The sequence below is a fragment of the Homarus americanus genome, unplaced genomic scaffold (assembly GCF_018991925.1).
Source record: "Homarus americanus isolate GMGI-L3 unplaced genomic scaffold, GMGI_Hamer_2.0 scaffold25611, whole genome shotgun sequence".
NCBI classification, from domain to species: Eukaryota; Metazoa; Arthropoda; class Malacostraca; order Decapoda; family Nephropidae; genus Homarus; species Homarus americanus.
In genome coordinates, this window is record NW_024744272.1 from 299,115 (window position 1) to 320,144 (window position 21,030).

The window sequence follows — 21,030 nt, forward strand, 5'->3', positions numbered from 1 at the left end:
GGCTCAACTAACTCAACACAGCTAGGATAGCTACTTATGTATTGGGATATTTAATATTAAGGTAATGAAATGGTGGCGAAGGTGTGGCTATTGGGGGAGGCTGGAGGCCATTAAAAAAAAAGTAGTAATAGTGGGTGTGGTGGTTGCCGCTGATGGAGGAGTGTGAGTGAGGTTAGGTTAAGTTAAGGCGGGGCCACATCAAACATTGTTGTAATATGTGTGTCGTGACGGCCACACTAAACAGAGGTGTAGTCATCATAAACTCACCTGGTTTCTTCTCAGTTGCTTTCCTTATTTTCCTCCGTAATTGTCCAATCAAGGATTCCATCTTTTCAACCTCTGCTCTTCCTCTCTGTATAAAAGTTCTCGCTCTCCCCCACACGTTAGTCTTCTGTTTGTTTTTGTTGTGTCTGGGATCCCACAATAATGGGTGAGAGTGATATGGTTCAATAAGTAAGAGACACATTCACTCCCCCTGTCTCGCTGTGGGTTATGACACGAGCCGCCCACCTCCCTCGTCAACCAGGCCCACTGTTGCCAACTGTAGCCCACACCAGTGTTACCAACATCACACTCATCAACAAGAAACATTTTTGTGTTACCAACAATAGTCCAAAAATAATAAAGGATATTTTCATGAACACAATGTTGCTGATAACAAAGTAGGCTTCACATATTGCCTACAATGTTTACACTGGAGCCACAACAATGTAACTATAGTGGTAATTTTATCGGTAACTTAGTGGACTAACGATGTCATCATTGTTAGGTTAGGTTAAGTTAGGTTAGGCCGTCGTCAGGTAAGTTCCTCACCAACCACCCACCCAGACTAAACTACGGGGGGAGGGGAGGGGTGAGTTAGTGCCGTGACACCCAAGACTAAATGCTCTTAACACTGGAATCTATTATTAAACACACACACACACACACACATGGTCACTGGATGTTGAGAGAACATGGGCGGTTATGGGTGTGTGGCGACTCATATTTTTCACTATAACATCAAATTGGGACTTCTAAAAATTCGTGTTTTTACAACTAATAAATTGCGAATATCGCGTTTATTTTTGGAATGCGCCGCTTAATTCAAGTATATTTTTTCGTTGCTCGATGAGATCTACTAAATGGTAAGAAAAAAAATCGTAAAAGGTGCTGGGTTGATAAAAAATAACCCCCTCTTTTTGTCTTTATTATTCAGGAAAGCCTTCAAGCGGCCATTCAATATTAACCTCTTCTCTTCAATGGCATCCACCAATAATAAAGTCTGGTCTGCTGTCCAGTTGGGCTTCCTTGTCTTTCGTGGGGTTGAGACTTTCATTTCCTCAATAAAGTTTGTTTACAAACAGCACGGCAAGGCCAAGCCACCGGTCACTATCCTTGGTTAATAAATCCTCCTTCAAACTGTATAGATTATATTTTTTATTATTTTAATGATCAAAATGTATATAAATGTAAATATTGAAATTAATCCTCATAATTTTCTTGAAGTTATTCAGCCATAAGACCATTTTATATGATGAACTCCTGTTATCCTTAGCGCTGTTTAGTGGTCTACTTAACAAACAAATATTCGTGCGGTAAAAGTTTGTGAGTTAAGCTTTGTGAATAACTTTTAAATTTTCCTGCTAGCTAACAGTACTATTATGTCAGTAGCAGAAAAGTTTTGTGTATACGGTCCCAGGAGACCGGTGAGGACACCCTGTGGCCCTAACCTAACTTAACCTCACCTCTATAACTGGACACTGAGGAGACAGGTGTGTGGGAGAGATGTAAATATAAACAAAGGTTTATTGGTAAATAGAGATCTCTGTATTCACTTAAAACCAAATCATAAATAACAAAATTACATAAACAAGTTTCTGATATTCCATGACAAAAAAAATTAGATAGCGGGTTTATTATTTATATTGTACTCAGAATAGACACAACAGACGCATGGCATGATACAGACCAACGCCTCCTTGCACGACCAGAACCAAGACCACCACAGTTACCACAGATAACCTTAGGCGTTTGTGGTACAACTGGTAATGATTCGAATTTCATCAGGAAACAATAGTGTGGCTGCTGTATGCATATATATAATGTATGTTTATAATATCAGTAAAACATTTCAGATTATTTTTTTTAGCCTGTGACAGATCGTTGGCTGTGAGCGGGAGGAGGGACTGACAGAGACACACTCATCATTATATCTGGAAAGTGATATAGTGTACACACGGGGCCAGATGCCCCCCCCACACACACACATGTACAAGTTTTCACCAGGTGTTTCCTCACATTCACTGAGTCATGAGGATCGAAGCCTTTCAGAATGAAGAGACAGAGAGAGAGAGAGAGAGAGAGAGAGAGAGAGAGCTATTATGAAGTCCTATAACATATAAATAAATCTTTACGTACAGTGATTGTCAGTCTCCATTATCCTCCTTTGACACACACACACACACACACACACACACACACACACACACACACACACACACACAGTATTCTAGGGAACTGCAAATTAAGCGATGAATCATTTACGAAGACGAGATTTAAATGAATGTTTTGAGCATACAGAACACTAGGTACTTGTTATGCTGCTTCTTAAGTGTCATTCTCTCGTTACAACAACACTACAAGTCGATAACGGTCACTGAGATGTTGACGTCATCATACAACACTTCAACAATAAGTCTCTTTATATCAGGTCATACAGTAATATACAACATTAATTAAAGAAGTACAGTTGTATCCAAAATTCTCTGGACACTTGGCAATATCTGGCGTCTACTTCTGTGGTCGTATATCTGATTGGTGTGCATCTAATAATGCTGCTTCTCGTTACGTATTATGGCCAAGTGTCCAGGGAATTTTGCCCGCAACTGAACTGTACATCTTGATGATTACGTTAAAGAAGATATACCATTTCTTCTTATGTCTTCAGCTAGATAACGAATTGTTGATTGAGATTCTTTGTTTTGATAAAATATAATGTGAGAATCATCCTAGATTGGTGACACAGGTGACTCTTAAGACAGATTCGTTAAGTCATAACTAGGCACGAGAGTTGGTTCATCCTCGGCAGTGACGGTCTGCTACGACTGCTCCAGCCGACGTGCTATATCCTTCACGCTGACTCCTTTGCCAGACGGAACTGGGACATTCTTCTTGGCTCCAGACTGTAACGCGGTGTTTGGTGACTTAGAGGGACCTGTATTTGGCAGCTTTAAAGGTCCCTTATTTGGAGGCTTAGGAGGACCTGTCTTTGGCGGCTTAGGAGGACTTGTCTTTGGCGGCATCAGAGGAACCCTCGTTGGTTTGGATGGCCCAAGGGAGGCAGCGTCACTCTTTCCCTCGTGCATCGGTCTTGGAGGTTTTGTTTTTGTGTCAGGGTCACTACCGGTTCCAGGTAATTTAGAATGATCAGGGCCGGTCTTCCCTTTCCAGAGAAACATCGAGGGCGTCTTGGTCTGGTCTCCTTTCGCTGGTGTGGGTGCAGGGGGCGGAGGCGCTACTCTAATGGGTGAGACCTTCTTCGGGGGCGAACTGGAATTTCTTGGAGGCATTAATGGCTTCTTTTGTGTCTGGGTTACAGATTCTTGACCGTAATGGCTGGAATTCACTAACTTGTTTCCATTTTCAGACTGAACGAAAGCATTATCGGCCAGTTTGGGTAGTTTCTGCAAGTTTTCGTCAATCCTGTAAGTCTTGTTTGAGGGTGGCTGGGTTAGCGGGGCCCATCCTGGACGCCCATTAGTAACGTCACTAGAGATGGATCGGCGAAAGTTTGTCTTCATATGGTCTGGGGGAGGAGAACCCTGCCTCGAGCTCCGGTTCCCCACAAGAGGATCCACAACAAAACGACTTAGAGGCATCGATTTCTGCCTTTCAAAATGTCTTGGAAGTTGATTATCATTCTGTCCTGCTTTTTTCGAGGATAGAGAGCAATGTTTACTAAATACGGAGATCAAACTAGTCATTGACATCTTAGAATTAGGAGTTATATTGGTGTCAACATCCTCGATATCAGCAATACAGCCAGAGTCCACCGAGACGGATTGTAAATATGTTGGGTGGTCGAGTTCTTGTGCAGACTTGTGGCGGAACACAGGGGAGCGAGAAGGTAACTGTATATTCTTCCTTATGTCTGGAGATTTCTTAGGCGTGAGTGTGACCACTTCCGTCATTAGTTTCTCGTCTGCCTTCCCCCAGGTTTTAGTGCGTGGTGAACAGTCTTTGAAATCTAAATCCACTTCACCATTTATTTTGGCTTTCTCTTTTACCTGACACACTTCTTTCCGGACGTTTTTCTTTTGTGTTTTGAAGCAACGAATGGTGAGGATCCAGTGGATGGCTTTGGTCGTGAGCGGGCAGCAGCAGGAGTCTATACAGGAGGCACAGCAAGGCAGGCACAAAGGTCGCCCTGTGCGCTCCCACCACCACTGTATTCGACTCCAACAGCAGAACAAGATGATAACAGCAACCAGGAAAATTAATCCCAGGGAGACGAGAGCATCAACCAGTGGCTTCATCCCTGGAAAACAGATCATTATGAAACACTCTCTCCAGCAGTCAGATGATGATGTCACTTTAGTCTAATTAACGAGAGCACTCAAAAACACACCACCCATGTTAAAAGTACCCACCCCTGGAAAAAATAATCCACCTCTGGACAAATGAACCCACCCCTGGACAACAAGTGAGAGCTGCTATGCAGTATTCACACCAGAGAGTTAGTACACGATATCCACACTGAGGTTTTAGTTGATATCCACACTAGAGAGAGTTAGTACACGAACATCCACACTGAGTTCTTAATAGACATCCACACTAGAGAGAGTTAGTATACGAGCATCCACACTGAGTTCTTAAGAGACATCCACACTAGAGAGAGTTAGTACACGAACATCCACACTGAAGACTACTCACTCCTCGGCGGCTCCATCGGGTTGCTATCAATCGAACCACCACGACCAACGTAATTACAAGCAGGAGGTGCATAGCCTGGGTCACAGTGGCAGTGTTTCTGGTTATTACACACGCCACGGCCAGAACACCCATCTCTACAGTCCCCTTCAGGAGCACCAACGTCCTGGCACTTTTGGTTCACACACAACTTCGTCAGGAAGAAAAAAAATATTTGGAGATTGTTAAAGTTTGTTGTTGTTGTTGATAAGATCGTTCATTTGTTTTGTTTAATGCTGTAACTAATTACTATATGTACGTAAGTTCTTGTCCTGAAAAATTTATTATTATTATTATTATTATTATTATTATTATTATTATTATTATTATTATTAGTAGTAGTAGTAGTAGTAGTAGTAGTAGTAGTACAAGTAATAGTAGCTGTATCGCCAGATCACCTGAAAATTAATCATCCTAGCTTGGCTTACGTTAGGTTAAGTTAGCTTAGGTTATGTTACGTTTGATTAGATTAAGTTTGATTAAGTTAGGTTTGGTTAAATTAAGTTTGGTTTGTTTAGGCTAAGTTAGGTTAGGTTAAGCTAGGTTTAATTAGTTTAAGTAAAATCAAGTTTACCGTTAGGGTGCTTAGTCTTCAGTTGTAATTAGGTTGGGGTGCCTATTGTTCAGATGAAATAATCTGTGGTGCCAATCTGTAAGAGATCCATATCAGCCACAGTTAACATAAACAATATGACCATCACCAACATAATATAGTACCTGGTTCTCGCCACACTTAGCGCCGTCAGGAGAAAGCCACACGCTACTGGAGATGTCACTGGTGGCGAGGATGTAAGAACATAATTCACGGCCCTGATATTGGCTACCATACCTGAAAGAGCCATATAACTTGGGTTCCTCATTCAGGCCCGGGTGACAGTGGAGAGTTCCGCAGGGGGCGTCTCTGAGGGCGAAGGAGAGGGTAAAGGAGTAGTGGTGAGCTGACAAGGCTTAGCAAGGCACGCACACACACACACACACACACACACACACACACACACAACCACACACACACACACACACACACACACACACACACACACACACACACACACACTCACAGACACACACACACACACACACACACACACACACTCACCTTAGGGAACATATATGACACACACACACACACACACACACACACACACTCACCTTAGGGAACATATATGAGGGATCTTAGAATTGTCGCTCTTGCCACAGTTACCATAAGAAGCTCCTTTAATATTGATCTTGTTGAAGCAGACGGGGCTGGCGACTGTGGCACTATGGCCCCACACTGCCTGGCATCTTCCCTCGTGGCTCCCACACTCACCCTCGTAGCAGTTACCCTGAAATCATGGAATGTTAGTCTTGAGACTCCTGTAAGGGATTACTGCTGCTCCCTACACCAAAACCTTACACCAATTACCTGGACCCCAAAAATACCTTCTCATTTATTGTCTGGAAAAGGGAAACTCAGGGAAACCAAAACGTATTTCCCTTACTGGTCTTGGGACTCTTTGGGACTCACTCACCTTGCCTTCCTTACACGGGGTCCCATCTCTCAACTTGACGTCGTTGGGACATACTTCAGAGTCAGGTGGGCAATACTCTGGTAAGTCACACTCCGTTACCGCCGCACGACACATCACTCCTTCACCCTTCAGATGACACGTCTGGTAGGCATGACATGAAAAAATAAAAATAAATAAATAAATAAATAAATAAATAAATAAATAAATACAAAATTAACAAAAATAAGTTCCTAAAATTTCTCAGATAGAACAAAGTAAAAATAATATATATATATATATATATATATATATATATATATATATATATATATATATATATATATATATATATATATATATATATATATATATATATATATATACAGTATATATATATTTTTTTTTTCTTATTCAATAATGTTGTACGGTGTATTTACTCATTTATCAATTTATCTATGTATTACTTATTATATATCAGTTATTCTTTAGCATCTGAGGTGAAATGTTTCAGTTTTCTTCCTTTCGTTTCCTCACAAAATTTCAGGGGGCAATGGGAACAAACCCATTATCTGCCTCAGTGGAGGAGGCAATGATATTGGCCGGTGTAGGAGTAAGGAGCTCCTTGATAAGTTCAAGACAGCTATAGAACATCTTGGGGTGAAGGGAGGGATCCTTTATCATTTGTGGTGTCCTGCCTAGATGGAGAGTCGGCAGTGAATGGTTATCAAGGGCAGCTGGTGTCAACGGCCGTCTTGACAGATATTGCAAATCAATATAAGTCCAGTCTCACCTGAGTGTCACTGCAGGAGGTTGAGTCTCACATGAGTGTCACCACAGGAGGTTGAGTCTCATCTGAGTGTCACAACAGGAGGTTAAGCCTCACCTGAGTGTCACAACATGACCCGGTGGCGCAGGAAGCGTTGACAGCGAGGCGGCAGGTGGCGGCGACGCAGCAGAGGTTGTCACAGAACTCAACGGGGCCACAGTCACACTGCTCCCCGGCGTCAGGGTCCACCACGCCGTTACCGCAGCTGCTGTCACTAACCAGCGTCGTCGGCACGTTCTTCAGGCACTTGAAGGAGTTGGACTCGAACCCGGAGGCCAGAAGCTGTTTACTACAGGAGCTCCACCCAATTTTGGAGTTAAACCACGCACTGTGAAGGAGAGCATGACTTGTTTGTTTGTTTACTTGAAGATGGATACCATTTTTGGCTGTATACTCACAGTTTCAAAACATATAGACAGTATATTGTTTTATACCACTGTGACACCAACTCAGTATTATAGGGTGTCCCAGAAAAATGTCCCTGCCTCCCACTCCCCCCTCCCTTCCTGCTTACTCCCTGCCTCCCTCCCTACACGCTCCCCAAGACACTGTGAGTTGGAGAGACGGAGGGAGGCAGGGAGCAGGCAGGTGATTACATCATGTGTTCTTTTAATGTAGTACAGTACAGTGTTCATGTCAAAGTGAACTATTTCATTGCTGTAAAGATAATTATTGTATTGTTATAACATTTATAACTTTTTGTAAGCCCCAGAAGGGGATGGCAAAGGTGTTGTGTGTGTGAGATAGATAGAGAGAGAGAGAGATTTACTTGACACACTGGCACACTTCCTCCTTGACTATAGCCACCATAGCCACTCTTCCTGTCCCTCCTTGCCTTTCTCTCACCGAAACTCTTATTGTCACTCACTCTCCAGTCTGGCTCATGATGCACTTGTTAGCCTCACAGAGGCAATCTTCTATGTCTTCGTCGTGTACCATGGCCAGGTTATGACCCATCTCGTGTGCCATGGTTTGGGCCACAACGCCGAGTTCCTCGCTTCGGTCCTGAACCACCGACACGGAGTCCTTGTTACTGCCGAACCAAAAAAGTTGGTCTTAAATGATAACTTGGAGGGTCTTGGGTGATAATTAAGGGGGTCTTTGTATATGATCGGGTGGGTCAGATTTTTTTTTAAGAGTCTTAACTGTTGGGGGGGGGAGAGTCTTATTTGATGTGTTTGTGTGTGTTTTGCTGAATTTTTTATGAGCCTTCCTTTGTGGAGGTTTTGTGGGTCTCAGCAGATTTTTATTTAGGGGGGGGGGGGTAGTTCCTGTGTGTTCGGGCACCCCTTACTGATTTACTCAAAATAATCAACAGTAAATTAAATATATACATAACAAGATTACTACAGAGAGAGATACAAGGGCCAGGCACTCACTCACAACACTTCCTAAGTTACACACTCGGCAAAGCTCTTGTTGTAATCTACTATTACGCTTTCAAAGCTGACTTGAGGGCACGTAATTTATAAACAAAACAAGCTTCAGAGTCTGGAGATGGAGGGTTCAGCTATCAAAAGAAGCTATAATTTTTTTCAGAGGATGAATTTTAGCCATGCTGGAAGAAATGATAAAACGAAAGGATGTTTTATTGGGGAAATTAGACAAAAAAACATCGTCTAAATTAAAAAAAAAAACACTTGGGGTTCATATAAAGTGTGGTGAAGTTTGTATCTCGAGTACCAAGAGATACAGGCTATGTCCAGGTTTGTATCGTTACAGGAACTTTGAAGGTCCTTTAAGTTACAGCCTTCAGATACAATATATGACGTCACAAGATGGCGGATGATTTGTTTTGAGTTACAGAAAAGGACTTACAGCCATTACAGTATTCCACCCCTGATCAGTGAGTTATTTTGAGATAATTAACATTACATTATATAGAGAGAGACATTAAACTCAGAGAGAACAAATAACCACACATAGGAGAGACACAGAGAGATGATACAGGGTTACAGAGACATAAACAAAATCACTCCCTAGAGAAATACAACGAGACAGAGAGAGACTTTACCTACACATCCCACCTACAGTAGCAAAACCCACAGTGGTGCCATCGAAGTCGACTACTCTGTAAATAGAAATAAAATTCATCTTATTCTGTTCACCATTAACTGTAGTTAGTGTAGAGGTGTAACGAGCTGACATGAGATGAAATGGGTCAACTAATTTGTTAAATTTCTTGAGTGAGAGAGTTGATGGAAGTGAGATAGATAGATAGATAGATAGATAGATAGATAGATAGATAGATAGATAGATAGATAGATAGATAAATAGATAGATAGATAAATAGATAGATAGATAGATAGATAGATAGATAGATAGATAGATAGATAGATAGATAGATTAGATGGATAGATAGATAGATAGATAGATATTACGTTATTCTTACAGTAGTTTTTTCACCTCCCAGAAGACGGGTAGACGGACATCTTCCGTCAACTATTGCCCTCCTCCTGCCCTAATTCAATTGCCCACCTGTCCAGCGTCGATCTCCTTAATCTTATCCCCCTTGCCCTTCCTATCCAAGTACTGCCCAATGACCCTTGCCCTTGGTTTCCTGCTCATTACCCCATATTTGTCCTTCCTTGCCCATCAATGAATGACCCCCATCTTCCTTGCCCTTCCCTCCGACTATCATTGCCCTTCCTTTGTTGCCAGCTTTACCTTATCAACATATAAATTTCCTTGCCCTTCCTACCCACCATTGCCCTTCCAACCCACCATTGCCCTTCCAACCCACCATTGCCCTTACTACCCACCATTGCCCTTCCTACCCACCATTGCCCTTTACATTGACCACGGAAGACTCACGTGATTAGGACGATATTGTCGTAGTTCAGGTCAGGTCTCTCCACATCCAGTTGTTCTGTGTACTCTTTCAGTTTTTCCAAGTTTGATTTAAAATTGTTGGTCACCTGAAATTGGTCCCTCGTTTTCCATACTTCGATATGTACCAAAACCACTACCAAACCCAGCGGCCGGTATATCTGTAATAGTGGTGTGGTACAGTGGTGTGGTACATTGGTTTGATACATTGGAAGTTACAGTTATATTTAGTGGTACGGTATATTGAAAAGTATAGTGAAAGGAAAGATATACCTGTAATGTGGTATATTGGAGTCACAGACACACACACACACACACACACACACACACACACACACACACACACCTTTACTCACCGCGTTGACAATGTTGACTATGGCTTTACAGCGTTCCCGGGTGTTAGGACCGTAAGTGTCGTAATAGCTCTTGTCCGCCACCAAGACCAACTCCACAAACCTGGTGGTGTCCTTCGTCCACAGTGACCCACCGTAGAACGCAGCCCGACGCTCCTGTAAAGACATTGACATTAATGAAGGAAGTGTGGAGGAGAAGAAGGAGGAGGTTGATAAGTAGGAAGAGAAAAAAGATGAGGAGAGGAGGAAGAGGAGGAGGAGTGGGGAGAGAGAAGGAGGGGAGGAAGAGGAGACACAAAAAGTGGTTACAGGAGGTGTGGAGGAGGAAAAAGAAGAAGTGGACGAGGAAGAGGAGGACGAGAGGAAAGAAAGAGAAGATAAAAAGGAGGAAAAGGCGAAAGAAGTTATCGATAAATAGTATTCACGTCTCTTAAGTATCACACGTCCTTTCAACTTGTTACTCACAGTTGAGGGGAAACATTCTTTGACCCTCGCTCCAACAGGTAAATCTATCTGAGGCAGGTGAGTTTTGGTATCCTCCCGACACCCATCCAGAGTGAAAGAACATACATTACCCTGTGAGAGACTGCCACGGCTTTCCGACGTTTGTTTCTACTACTGTTACCGCTGTTGTCTTCGCCACCCGTGAACTTCTGGACAGTAGTGGTCACTCCTGTACAAGTTGGACAGGGTAGATAATTGAGATAAGATTAGATTAATTTGGGTTACGAGGTTGTCTGTATATATAGTTTAATGCTGCATGTCAAAAAATTCTCCAGTGGTTAAACCATCAGTCTCAAAGAAGTTAAACTACCGGTGTCAAAGGGGTCTAATTATCGTTCTCAAGGGGTTAAATCATTGGTCTGAAAGGGTTAAAGTTATCCTTCTACAGGACTAAGGCTCCATTTACCACAGGATCCCGGTGAGACGTGAAGGAGAGAGGAAGAGAAGACGCGATGGGGATCTTTTAGCGACGAGGCTCCAGGCGAGGGTTCCACCAGTAGTTCCTGACCCCCACCCACCACCACGCCCCTGGAGGATACAACACCACCTTCAGGAAAATGACATACGTCCGTTTTCCACCCTCAAACACACTCAAGCAGATGGGAACAAAACTAAATGTAAACTGTGTGGCCACACACACACACACACGCACACTTAACCATAGACAGAAGCAGACATCCCTGGCTCCGCCACAGACAGACACAAACAAAGCTACAACAGACAGATATTTTTCTAAGGGTGCGTCTTCACCTGAGCATTTTAGCCAGAACTAACCAAACGAGCACAACGCGCCGATCAGAATTCGGCTAGTAAGGACGTGTCCGAGCCGAACCGAGCTCGCCAAACGTTTTCCATCTGTGGAATCCCCAACATGGCTTGTACTACAATAAAGTTAGGAACCATGATTGCTAGGTGAGCATTGCACAAATTATGGAATGTTCCCAGGAGAAGGGAAGAAAAAATGGGAAGGTTACTTGCCAGCTTCAGGAGGGAAAAGGGTGTCATTCGAGTAAAGTTTTTCAAATGGCCATGATCCATGTCACTCAACAGGGACATATTTTTCCGTCCAGAAAATAGTCGCCTTAACCACACTCTCCTAGATTGTTTCTTCCTCTTTGCTAAGGAGTAAATAATGAAGAATGCACCTGCTGCCACTGTGAGATCCATGGTTCAACTGGGGAACACGGTGGGAATAAGACGAGCACCGTCGAACACACAATACAGAGAGCTTGCACTCGAATTGCTCGTTCTGTTCGTTCGTGCGTTGTCTGCTCGTTTGGTTCGTTCGGGCTAAAATTCCCAAGTGAAGACGCACCCTAACACAATCACAGACAGACATAGACTCACCTGACACCGCCACAGAGAGTGAGGGCGGCCCAGGAGTTGGCCACACCTTTCACCACACCCTGGTATTCACACACCTTCGGACTCGCCTTCTGCAGGTAGGTAATGGCGATTCTATCAATGGGTTGGTCAATATAGATTACTGTGTAGTATATAGATCATTAGAAGGCATTTCTGTAGAACATTTTTTTGTTGGAAATTTTAGGAATATAAATTACAAATAAAGAAGATGTGTGTCTAAAGGTTATGTATGTATGTATGTATGTATGTATGTATGTATGTATGTATGTATGTATGTATGTATGTATGTATGTATGAGACCTGATTTTTATTGGTAATGAGTACTTTAAATAAACACAATAATACAATAGTTCTGTGTGTGTGTGTGTGTGTGTGTGTGTGTGTGTGTGTGTGTGTGTGTGTGTGTATGTGCTGTCAACCACGTCACCTCCAGAAGGCCACATCGTACTACTGTCTACAGTGAAAAGGTTAAGAGATAGAATAAAAAAACTGTGTCATTACTGCGTGTCTTTATCGACGTACGTGCCTACATCCGTGTTTGTATGTCTGTGGCGTTGCGTGGAGAAACTAGCACAAGCACCATTCTCATTTTTTGTCAGGAAATGCATTCAAAGTTTGCAACATTCAGAAATTGATAACATGGAAAGTATTCTAGTTAGAATGTTGTAGTCTGTTTTAAAATGAAGCCGAATGTTTATAGATTATGCAAATATTTTTTGGCAGCGATACTGTTAACCTCACTTAACCTAACCCAACCTAACCAAAAATACTGTTTCCTTAATGTTTTGTAATAAAAACTCAGGTAAATGTTTTTGTTTTCCAATCATGATTATCATAATAAAAATACACCCTAAATTGTTTTCCCACTGTGGGAGGCTTCACTGTCATCAGGCTCTGGGACACTGACTCCCTGGGTGGCTTCTGAGAATAAAACATTACTGAAGAGAAACCTCCAATCGACGTAGAGGGCTCAGGCTGGGTCTCAACATAATCAAAGTAGTCACTATCACTTGACATTGTTGTGTAGTGATAATACACAACCGCCAACGGCGATATTAAAGACGAAAAGCTCGCTCCCTTAGCACGAGATGCACCTCTTCTGCTCTGAAATCTCAAGACAAGGACTGAAAAAAGTGCTCCACCAGCCCTGCCCGGCATGCAGTTCTGCTTGCTGATTGGCTACCTCCACCAACAAACTCCCTTCTTACCCCAAAACCCTCACCCCAAGCCCACAAACACACTTACAGCCTTATGACACAAAGAATTTGGCGGATGTGCTACATTCACCACGCATAAATGGTCAAAATGTCGCTTCAATGAGATGCGGACCAGAGTTAGGATTTTGTCTATGGACTTTTAACCATGTGGACAGTGGTGATTTTGCACTTCATCCATCAGCTCATGAAAATAAGATGTTTTAAGAACCGTTTGCAGTCATAAACATGATTATGGCGTCGGTGGCGCTTGTGCTATACCCTGTATGTCTTCGTGTTATATATATATATACAGTATATGTATATATATATATATGTATATATATATATATATATATATATATATATATATATATATATATATATATATATATATATATATATATATATATAGCCTATATATAATGTCTTCGTACGTGTCTGTGTGTATGTTGAGTTACTTACCAGGGCGGATGCTCTTTCGTCAGCAGGTTCAGTGTAGGTGGCGGCCAACAGATCCCTGGAGAGGTTAATACGATAGTTAGTTGGTGACTACTACTACTTTTTTTTATAATGGCCTCCAGCCTCCCCCAATAGCCTTACCTTCGCCACCATTTTATTACCTTAATATTAAATATCCAAATACATAAGTAGCTATCCTGCGTTATTCCTTCAGTTGACTGTATGATGGTATCACCTCTTGGAGTCTTGATGTTTACTATATTGAGGTCTGATGAATTCCTATTGGTGTTTTCAACATACATTGCAAAGCTTGGACACTTGATCATGATGTTGTGCAGTGTGGCCTTGCGGTTAAGTATGTTGAATGCGTTGGAAGCATCAACCAGGAGAACGGCCTCACAGTCACGCTGCTCAAATATCGTTCTCATGGCGTGAATGGCAGCTTCCCCTCCAGCCTGGTGGCCAGCACAAACTTGCAGGTTCCCCGCCGCTACTCAGATATCATCCTTTACCACCTCCATTATGCATTTTCCGATGATCCGCCTCAGCACTTCCCCTACCCCTATCGGCCTACATCCTGGATTCTTATCCAGGGGAATGAGGCGGCAGGCCGTCAGAGCATGGAGGTGCTGGCAGCACGAAGTTGCTAGCTTTCTTGCAAGGGCGGCAATGGCAGTGCAGAGATCACTTGCTACGGGGCCACACTTGTTAGTGCTGAGGATGACTCTTCAACCGTTTGCATCCAGACCTGAAGGGCCGGCCCCTCTTTGAGTTTTCAGTGCTTTTTTCCACACCATCCCTCCTGTTATTTTCTTCGAACAGGACAGCATTTGGTGGGTTTTCGTCACCCTGGAACCTGGTGCCTTCCTCTTCACTTGCAGGGGGGTGTTTTTCCTTTAATTTGTTTTAATATCTCTCTGCTTATTGGCAGAACACCACCGGAGGATTCCTCTGTGAGAGATCTGACCGCCAAGGACACTTTTCCCACAAGCATTTTGTTTCCAAAATTTTTTGCGACGTCATCGGTGTTTTGCTTTCCGTCTCCTATAAATTTCAGTCTCTCCTGCAGTGTTTTTGCTTCACATAGGAGATCATCAAGGGCCCCAGTCTGCCACAGTGTCAATCTTCTCTTCATTGCTGCCACATTTTCTTTGTGCTTAGTCTTTGTGTGTGTCCTCTGACAGAATAGATGGGGTATTATTGCCAGTATTTGAAGAGCTAAAGGGGCAAGGAAGCAGTCCTGAGTGTACTCGGTTATGAGGCTAGTCATCTCCCGAATCATTTCTTTGGTGACCGCACACTTGGGTGGTTCAAACAGGTTAGCTGGCGACCACCTGACAATTTATGAGGAAGTTTCTTTAACCCATATGACCGCATTTTCATCGACATGCCATTCCACTGTGGTGGCTGTCTCTCATTCACCTCGTGGACATCTGCTACTATTGGAGCAGCGTTTATTGGTACTACATTTTCAGGTTGAGTAGACTCACTGTTATCATATAGGATATCGTCTGGCGGTTGGGTCCCGGCGATATCCACTATGGCCTCCTGTGTCGGCTACTACTACTACTACTACTACTACTACTACTACTACTACTAATAATAATAATATTAATATTGGTGAAGTGACATGAGTTAATTGAATGGGTGACATGAGTTACCTGGAGGAGTGACATGAATTACCTGGAAGAATGACATGAGTTACCTGAACGAGTGACAGGATTACCTGGATGAGTGACATGAATTACCTGGAGGAGTGACATGAGTTACCTTGTAGGGTGAAGGACGAGGACCAGTCGGTGATCACCAGAAAGGAACTCCAGTGTTAAAGGCGTTTCATCTCGGGACTGTGAGAGCAAAAATAAAATTGAATCTCTCTCTCTCTCTCTCTCTCTCTCTCTCTCTCTCTCTCTCTCTCTCTCTCTCTCTCTCTCATAATTTAACGAGACAGATTCGATGCTTTACTTTGTAATTTTCCTCTTAAAATAATTGGTATGAATATTATTTTTTCAGATAAACAGACAAAATACATCCGGTGATAAAATATATGTTTATTATATTTTCTTTAAAATATGTATGTGTTTTTGTATGTCTAAACAACACAACTTCCTTGTATTAGTAACATGTCTTGTCTTTAGTTGTTTCTCTTTGATTGTAAAATTGCGACTGTGTACATAATTTGAGCAGTGCATAGTGTAAAGGGATAGTGGGCAGTGTCAGAGAGAGTTTTGTTAGTTAATTTATTGCTGAACCTAAAATAGTGAGGATGAACGTTTAGAAATCTTTTATAAAAAAAAAGTATAAAAAAACCCACCGTAAAGTTTGTTGAATGTCTGTTTATAGTGGTTGATCTTAACGTGGAAGTAAGGCAAAGGAGAAGTGTTACCAGAAGCAGGATGACCACAGGACCACATGGGTTGGGTGATAGGTAAACAAGATGATAATTGCCAACTACGGAACCTCCTGTCTGCCCAACCGGGAATTCTCGGCTAAGTAGGAATTCCCGGCTAAGTAGGAATTCCCGGCTAACTAATTTCTTTCTATCATATTATAATTATGACTTTGTTGTTACTGTAGTGGTTCTCGAATGGTGGAAGTGACGTAGTTATTGGAACACGATAGACCATTACAACACACAACATTCAGGATGCATTTATAGGAAAACTAGAGCAGTCATACATACATACATACATACATACATACATACATACATACATACATACGGTATTAGCTACAAATATAGTTACAATCGGGCACTACACACCGTGAGTTACCCGACGTGGTGAGTAACTGAGTAATCGAGAGAGTCTCTGAGTGAGTTACCTGAGTTACCTCCCTGAGACACAACTAGAGTTAAAACGCTGTTAGGTAACAGGTGAGTGACCGAAGGTTTTTACCCATTGAGTAACGCGATGGACTATGCCATGAGTTACGAGTTAAGTTAGAGGATGAGTTACTAATCAGTTACATTTTTTTATTACTTTATGAGTTACAAGATGAGTTACTTAAAAAATAGGGATGAGTTAATTGATAAGCTTTATAATGAGTTACAACATGAGTTACCTGGCTTGTGGGAGGTTTCTGGGTGAGTGAAGGGCGGGGCAGACGAGTTACAACAGGTACAGTCGTCACGTCAACTCCCTCTGTCTCCAGGAACCAACCTGACGGAGAGTACAGGTGAGAGATACAGGTACAGTACAGGTGAGAGATACAGGTACAGTACAGGTGAGAGATACAGGTACAGTACAGGTGAGAGATACAGGTACAGTACAGGTGAAAGATACAGGTACAGTACAGGTGAGAGATACAGGTACAGTACAGGTAAGAGATGCAGGTACAGTACAGGTGAGAGGTACAGGTAAAATACAGCTGAAAAATACAGTTGATACATTTAAACTTCACCTAGTAAATACAGGTACAGTACACGTGAGAGATTCAGGGAAGATACAGGAGAGATACATATATACAAGTAATTATTTGATACAGATTAACTACAAGTGAAATATAGGAGATTACAGACAGTTAATTACAGGTAAGATGTTATAGGGCAGGTAAGCAACAGGTGTGTGACTTAAACGTTTGAGGTATAATGTAGTTATAGGTTTGTTCGGTGTGTGTGTGTGTGTGTGTGTGTGTGTGTAGGGAAAAAAACTATTACCATACCTAAGTTGTTGTCGGTTCGTGGTGTGTTGCCTTCCCCGTCACTCATTGCATTTTCGTTATTCTCCTTCGTTTCTTCTTTTGTCACGGTATCTCTCGCTCCTCCTCTTCTAAGTTCATCGGTCGTTCGTAAAAGTTCTCCAGCGTCTCTCTCGACACCCAAGACCCGGACACTTTTATCTGAGCCTTCGTCAGGAGGTGAGGTTGAAGAGATGAGCTTCAAGGGGTACGAGCCTTCCGCCAGGGTAATGAAGTCTCCTGTATCCGTTGTTTGTAAATACTCTCCTGTACTTCTAATGACGCTTGAGACCTTCAGAACCCCTTCGTCAGTAGGAGAGATGGAGGTGTGGGGGTTTGAGGGGTGTGAGGCCGCCACCAAGAGGCCAAGGCGGAGCACGAGGACGAAGAGGTTGCCTGGAGGGGCTAGGAACCTCGTCATGGTGAGGACGCTTTAGTCCTTGTTGTCCTTGTGTCTGTAAATGTTAATTACTGATAAACATGTAATTACAGGTACAGGTAGATATGTAAGTACAGGTACAGGTATAACTATAAATACAGGTATACCGGACTTTAAAAGAAGTCAACAAACCATGAGTATTGTTCAGGATGTGTGTCCCATTAATTAATCAGTTCACTCGTCCTTTTTCACTATATAACTACGTTTGAGGGCCACTTTCATCACCTACCGTAGTCGACTTATTCACTACTTCACTATAAAAATTCATTAGAAGTTGTACATAAGAAATAAGATTAGTCATCCAACGCAGTTTTAGGAAATGTTTACGCTATGAGTCACAACATTGGTACATGGGCGTCACAATCTTATCAGGACATGTTACTCAGGCCACTCTCAGTAGTACAGTACCTCACGTTGTCTGCTATAGCTGGCTAATTAAACACTGAAGCCCACTGGCAATTATTACACACACACACACACACATACATATGACACATCACCTACTGTACTGTAATGTTGACGATGATCAAAGTCACTGTTTATAACGCGTCTGTTGGGGTTTGTTGATCCTGTCAGCTCTGGGTGGAATTTCCCAAGTAACTACAGAGTCGTGTTTATCTTCACCTTAAATTTTGTTGATTTATAAGGATGTCTGAAACTCACTCTACTTGTCATCACTAATCATCACGCTCATTACCGACATATGACAATAAGTATGTGCCTGGGGAGAACACACTATTACCCACTATGTCATCACACTTGTCACCTCTCATGAGCACCAATAGTAAGGGTTTTGTATGTTAAAGCTTGATCCAGGAACACTATTAACTCACTCTGTAACCAATGATGTCAACACTCATCCCCTCACGACACCAAACAAAGCTACTGTGTGTGTCCGCGCTAAGAGAGGGAGGCGTTGAACAGTCAGTCAGTTCTGATACGTTGATACTACAACACTAGCGAGGGCGGGAGCAAGGCGACGCTTCACGACAGTATCTTAAGCCGACTTCCGGTGTGCTGACTGACATGAGCAGAGACTCGTGAAGATTTTTACAGGGTCATGGTGGTTGTGATTGAGTCTTGTGGGAGATAACACGCTGGAGGAGTGCGCCGTCAGGGGGGAGGGGTGGGTTACATTTTAGCTGGATAGGATTACCTTATATGGATAATTCTTTTATGTGAGTCTATACAATGCCTGTTACTTTAATTTAACATTATTATTAATCTTAATAATAATGTACACAAATTCACATAAAGAAACAACAAGTGAATATTTTGATATACATCGTTTCATAGATTTGTTTTTTCAAGCGTTTTTTTTTTTTTTAAGAAATAACTATGACTCAGGACATGTGAACGTGTTAGCTCTCCAGTCATTCCCCCGCCCCTTCCACAGTCACCCCCGGCCTCCCCAGTTACCCCCCGTATGATGTTCTTTTACTAATGCAAATATTCTTCATTATCAAAACAATACTCAACACATTCTTATAATGAAATACTCCCGAATATTCAGAGTCTTCTAAAAGTGGAATATTACCCCTCCTGAGCATCATATTAATAGACGATAGAAAGGTAGCGTAGTACTGTGTCTTCTTGAGTTGACATTCCAGGATCTTCGTCAGGTATAGGTCATCTCTTGCCAGGTGTGACGGTGTTCTACCTGTAATTTACTCACCCGGTGTTCCCTGGAGGCCTCACCTGCACTGTACTTCTGGAGTTTCTTGTGATAGGCTCGTGGTGATCCTGGCGAGAGAGTGAGAGAGACAGAGAGTGACAGAGATGGAGAGAGACAGAGAGAGACAGAGAGAGACAGAGATGGAGAGAGACAGAGAGAGACAGACAGCTCTCACTAAGTACCAATACAATATATAATAATTTGTGTCACAAGTTCAACTGAAACTTACACCATCAATATCTTATCAGTGACACCAGTCTCATCCTAACCCTAATACACCACAAATCCTTATCTTATCCCAATAGCACTATCCTTATCTTATCCTACTGATCGTGCACTTAGTTGGTAAATGTTGTGGTTAAGTAATTTGTTGTTTTAACCATTTAGAATGTTTATTAATGTTAGGGAATGCAGTTTGAGATGAACAACATGGCCTGAGTAATCTCCCTCCCTCCCTCTCTCCTTACCTCCCTCCCTCTCTCCCTCTCTCCCTCTCTCCTTACCTCCCTCTCTCCCTCCTTCTCTCCCTCCCTCCCTCCGTCCCATCCCTTTAATTCGTACAAATTTCCTATAGTCAAACCCTCTTCACCATCCACCTCCTTTATTCTTCTTCTTCTTTTATTTCTCATCTACGGTATTTCCTGTCTTAACACATCAACCCATCATCAACCCATCATCCCATCATCAACCCATCAACCCATCATCCCATCATCAACCCATCAACCCATCATCAACCCATCATCCCATCATCAACCCATCATCCATCATCAACCCATCGACCCATCATCAACCCATCAACCCATCAACCCATCATCCCATCATCAACCCATCATCAACCCATCAACCCATCATCCATCATCAACCCATCATCCCATCATCAACCCATCAACCCATCATCAACCCATCAACCCATCAACCATCATCCCATCATCAACCCATCAACCCATCATCAACCCATCAACCCATCATCAACCCATCAACCCATCATCCATCATCAACCCATCATCCATCATCACCCATCATCAACCCATCAACCTATCATCCCATCATCAACCCATCAACCCATCATCAACCCATCAACCCATCATCCCATCATCAACCCATCATCCCATCATCAACCCATCAACCCATCATCAACCCATCAACCCATCATCAACCCATCATCCCATCATCAACCCATCATCAACCCATCAACCCATCATCAACCCATCATCAACCCATCATCAACCCATCATCAACCTTACCTCTTTAATATCATAACCTCAT

At 42.5% G+C, this 21,030-nt stretch overlaps 1 protein-coding gene across 3 annotated transcripts; it reads right to left on the reverse strand.

Moving 5' to 3' along the window:
• Positions 1 to 1,402: 1,402 nt before the first annotated feature.
• Positions 1,403 to 19,892, reverse strand: LOC121877677 (disintegrin and metalloproteinase domain-containing protein 19-like). Of its 3 annotated transcripts, none has more exons than XM_042383499.1 (18): positions 19,788 to 19,892; positions 17,636 to 18,105; positions 17,036 to 17,133; positions 15,743 to 15,819; positions 13,976 to 14,030; positions 12,300 to 12,388; positions 11,359 to 11,480; positions 11,024 to 11,121; positions 10,452 to 10,604; positions 10,081 to 10,256; positions 9,281 to 9,337; positions 8,135 to 8,299; positions 7,324 to 7,594; positions 6,462 to 6,602; positions 6,100 to 6,275; positions 5,668 to 5,851; positions 4,915 to 5,101; positions 1,403 to 4,519 (listed from the first exon to the last, which is right to left on the reverse strand). In XM_042383499.1, exons 2-18 carry the CDS (start codon positions 18,069 to 18,071, stop codon positions 3,081 to 3,083), a joined length of 3,924 nt encoding a protein of 1,307 aa, XP_042239433.1. In that variant the 5' UTR covers positions 18,072 to 18,105; positions 19,788 to 19,892; the 3' UTR covers positions 1,403 to 3,080. The 3 variants fall into 3 exon arrangements, with proteins under 3 accessions (XP_042239433.1, XP_042239431.1, XP_042239432.1); XM_042383497.1 differs by lacking the exon at positions 19,788 to 19,892 and adding an exon at positions 18,923 to 19,065; XM_042383498.1 differs by lacking the exon at positions 19,788 to 19,892 and adding an exon at positions 18,594 to 19,065.
• Between the last annotated feature and the right edge of the window lie 1,138 nt (positions 19,893 to 21,030).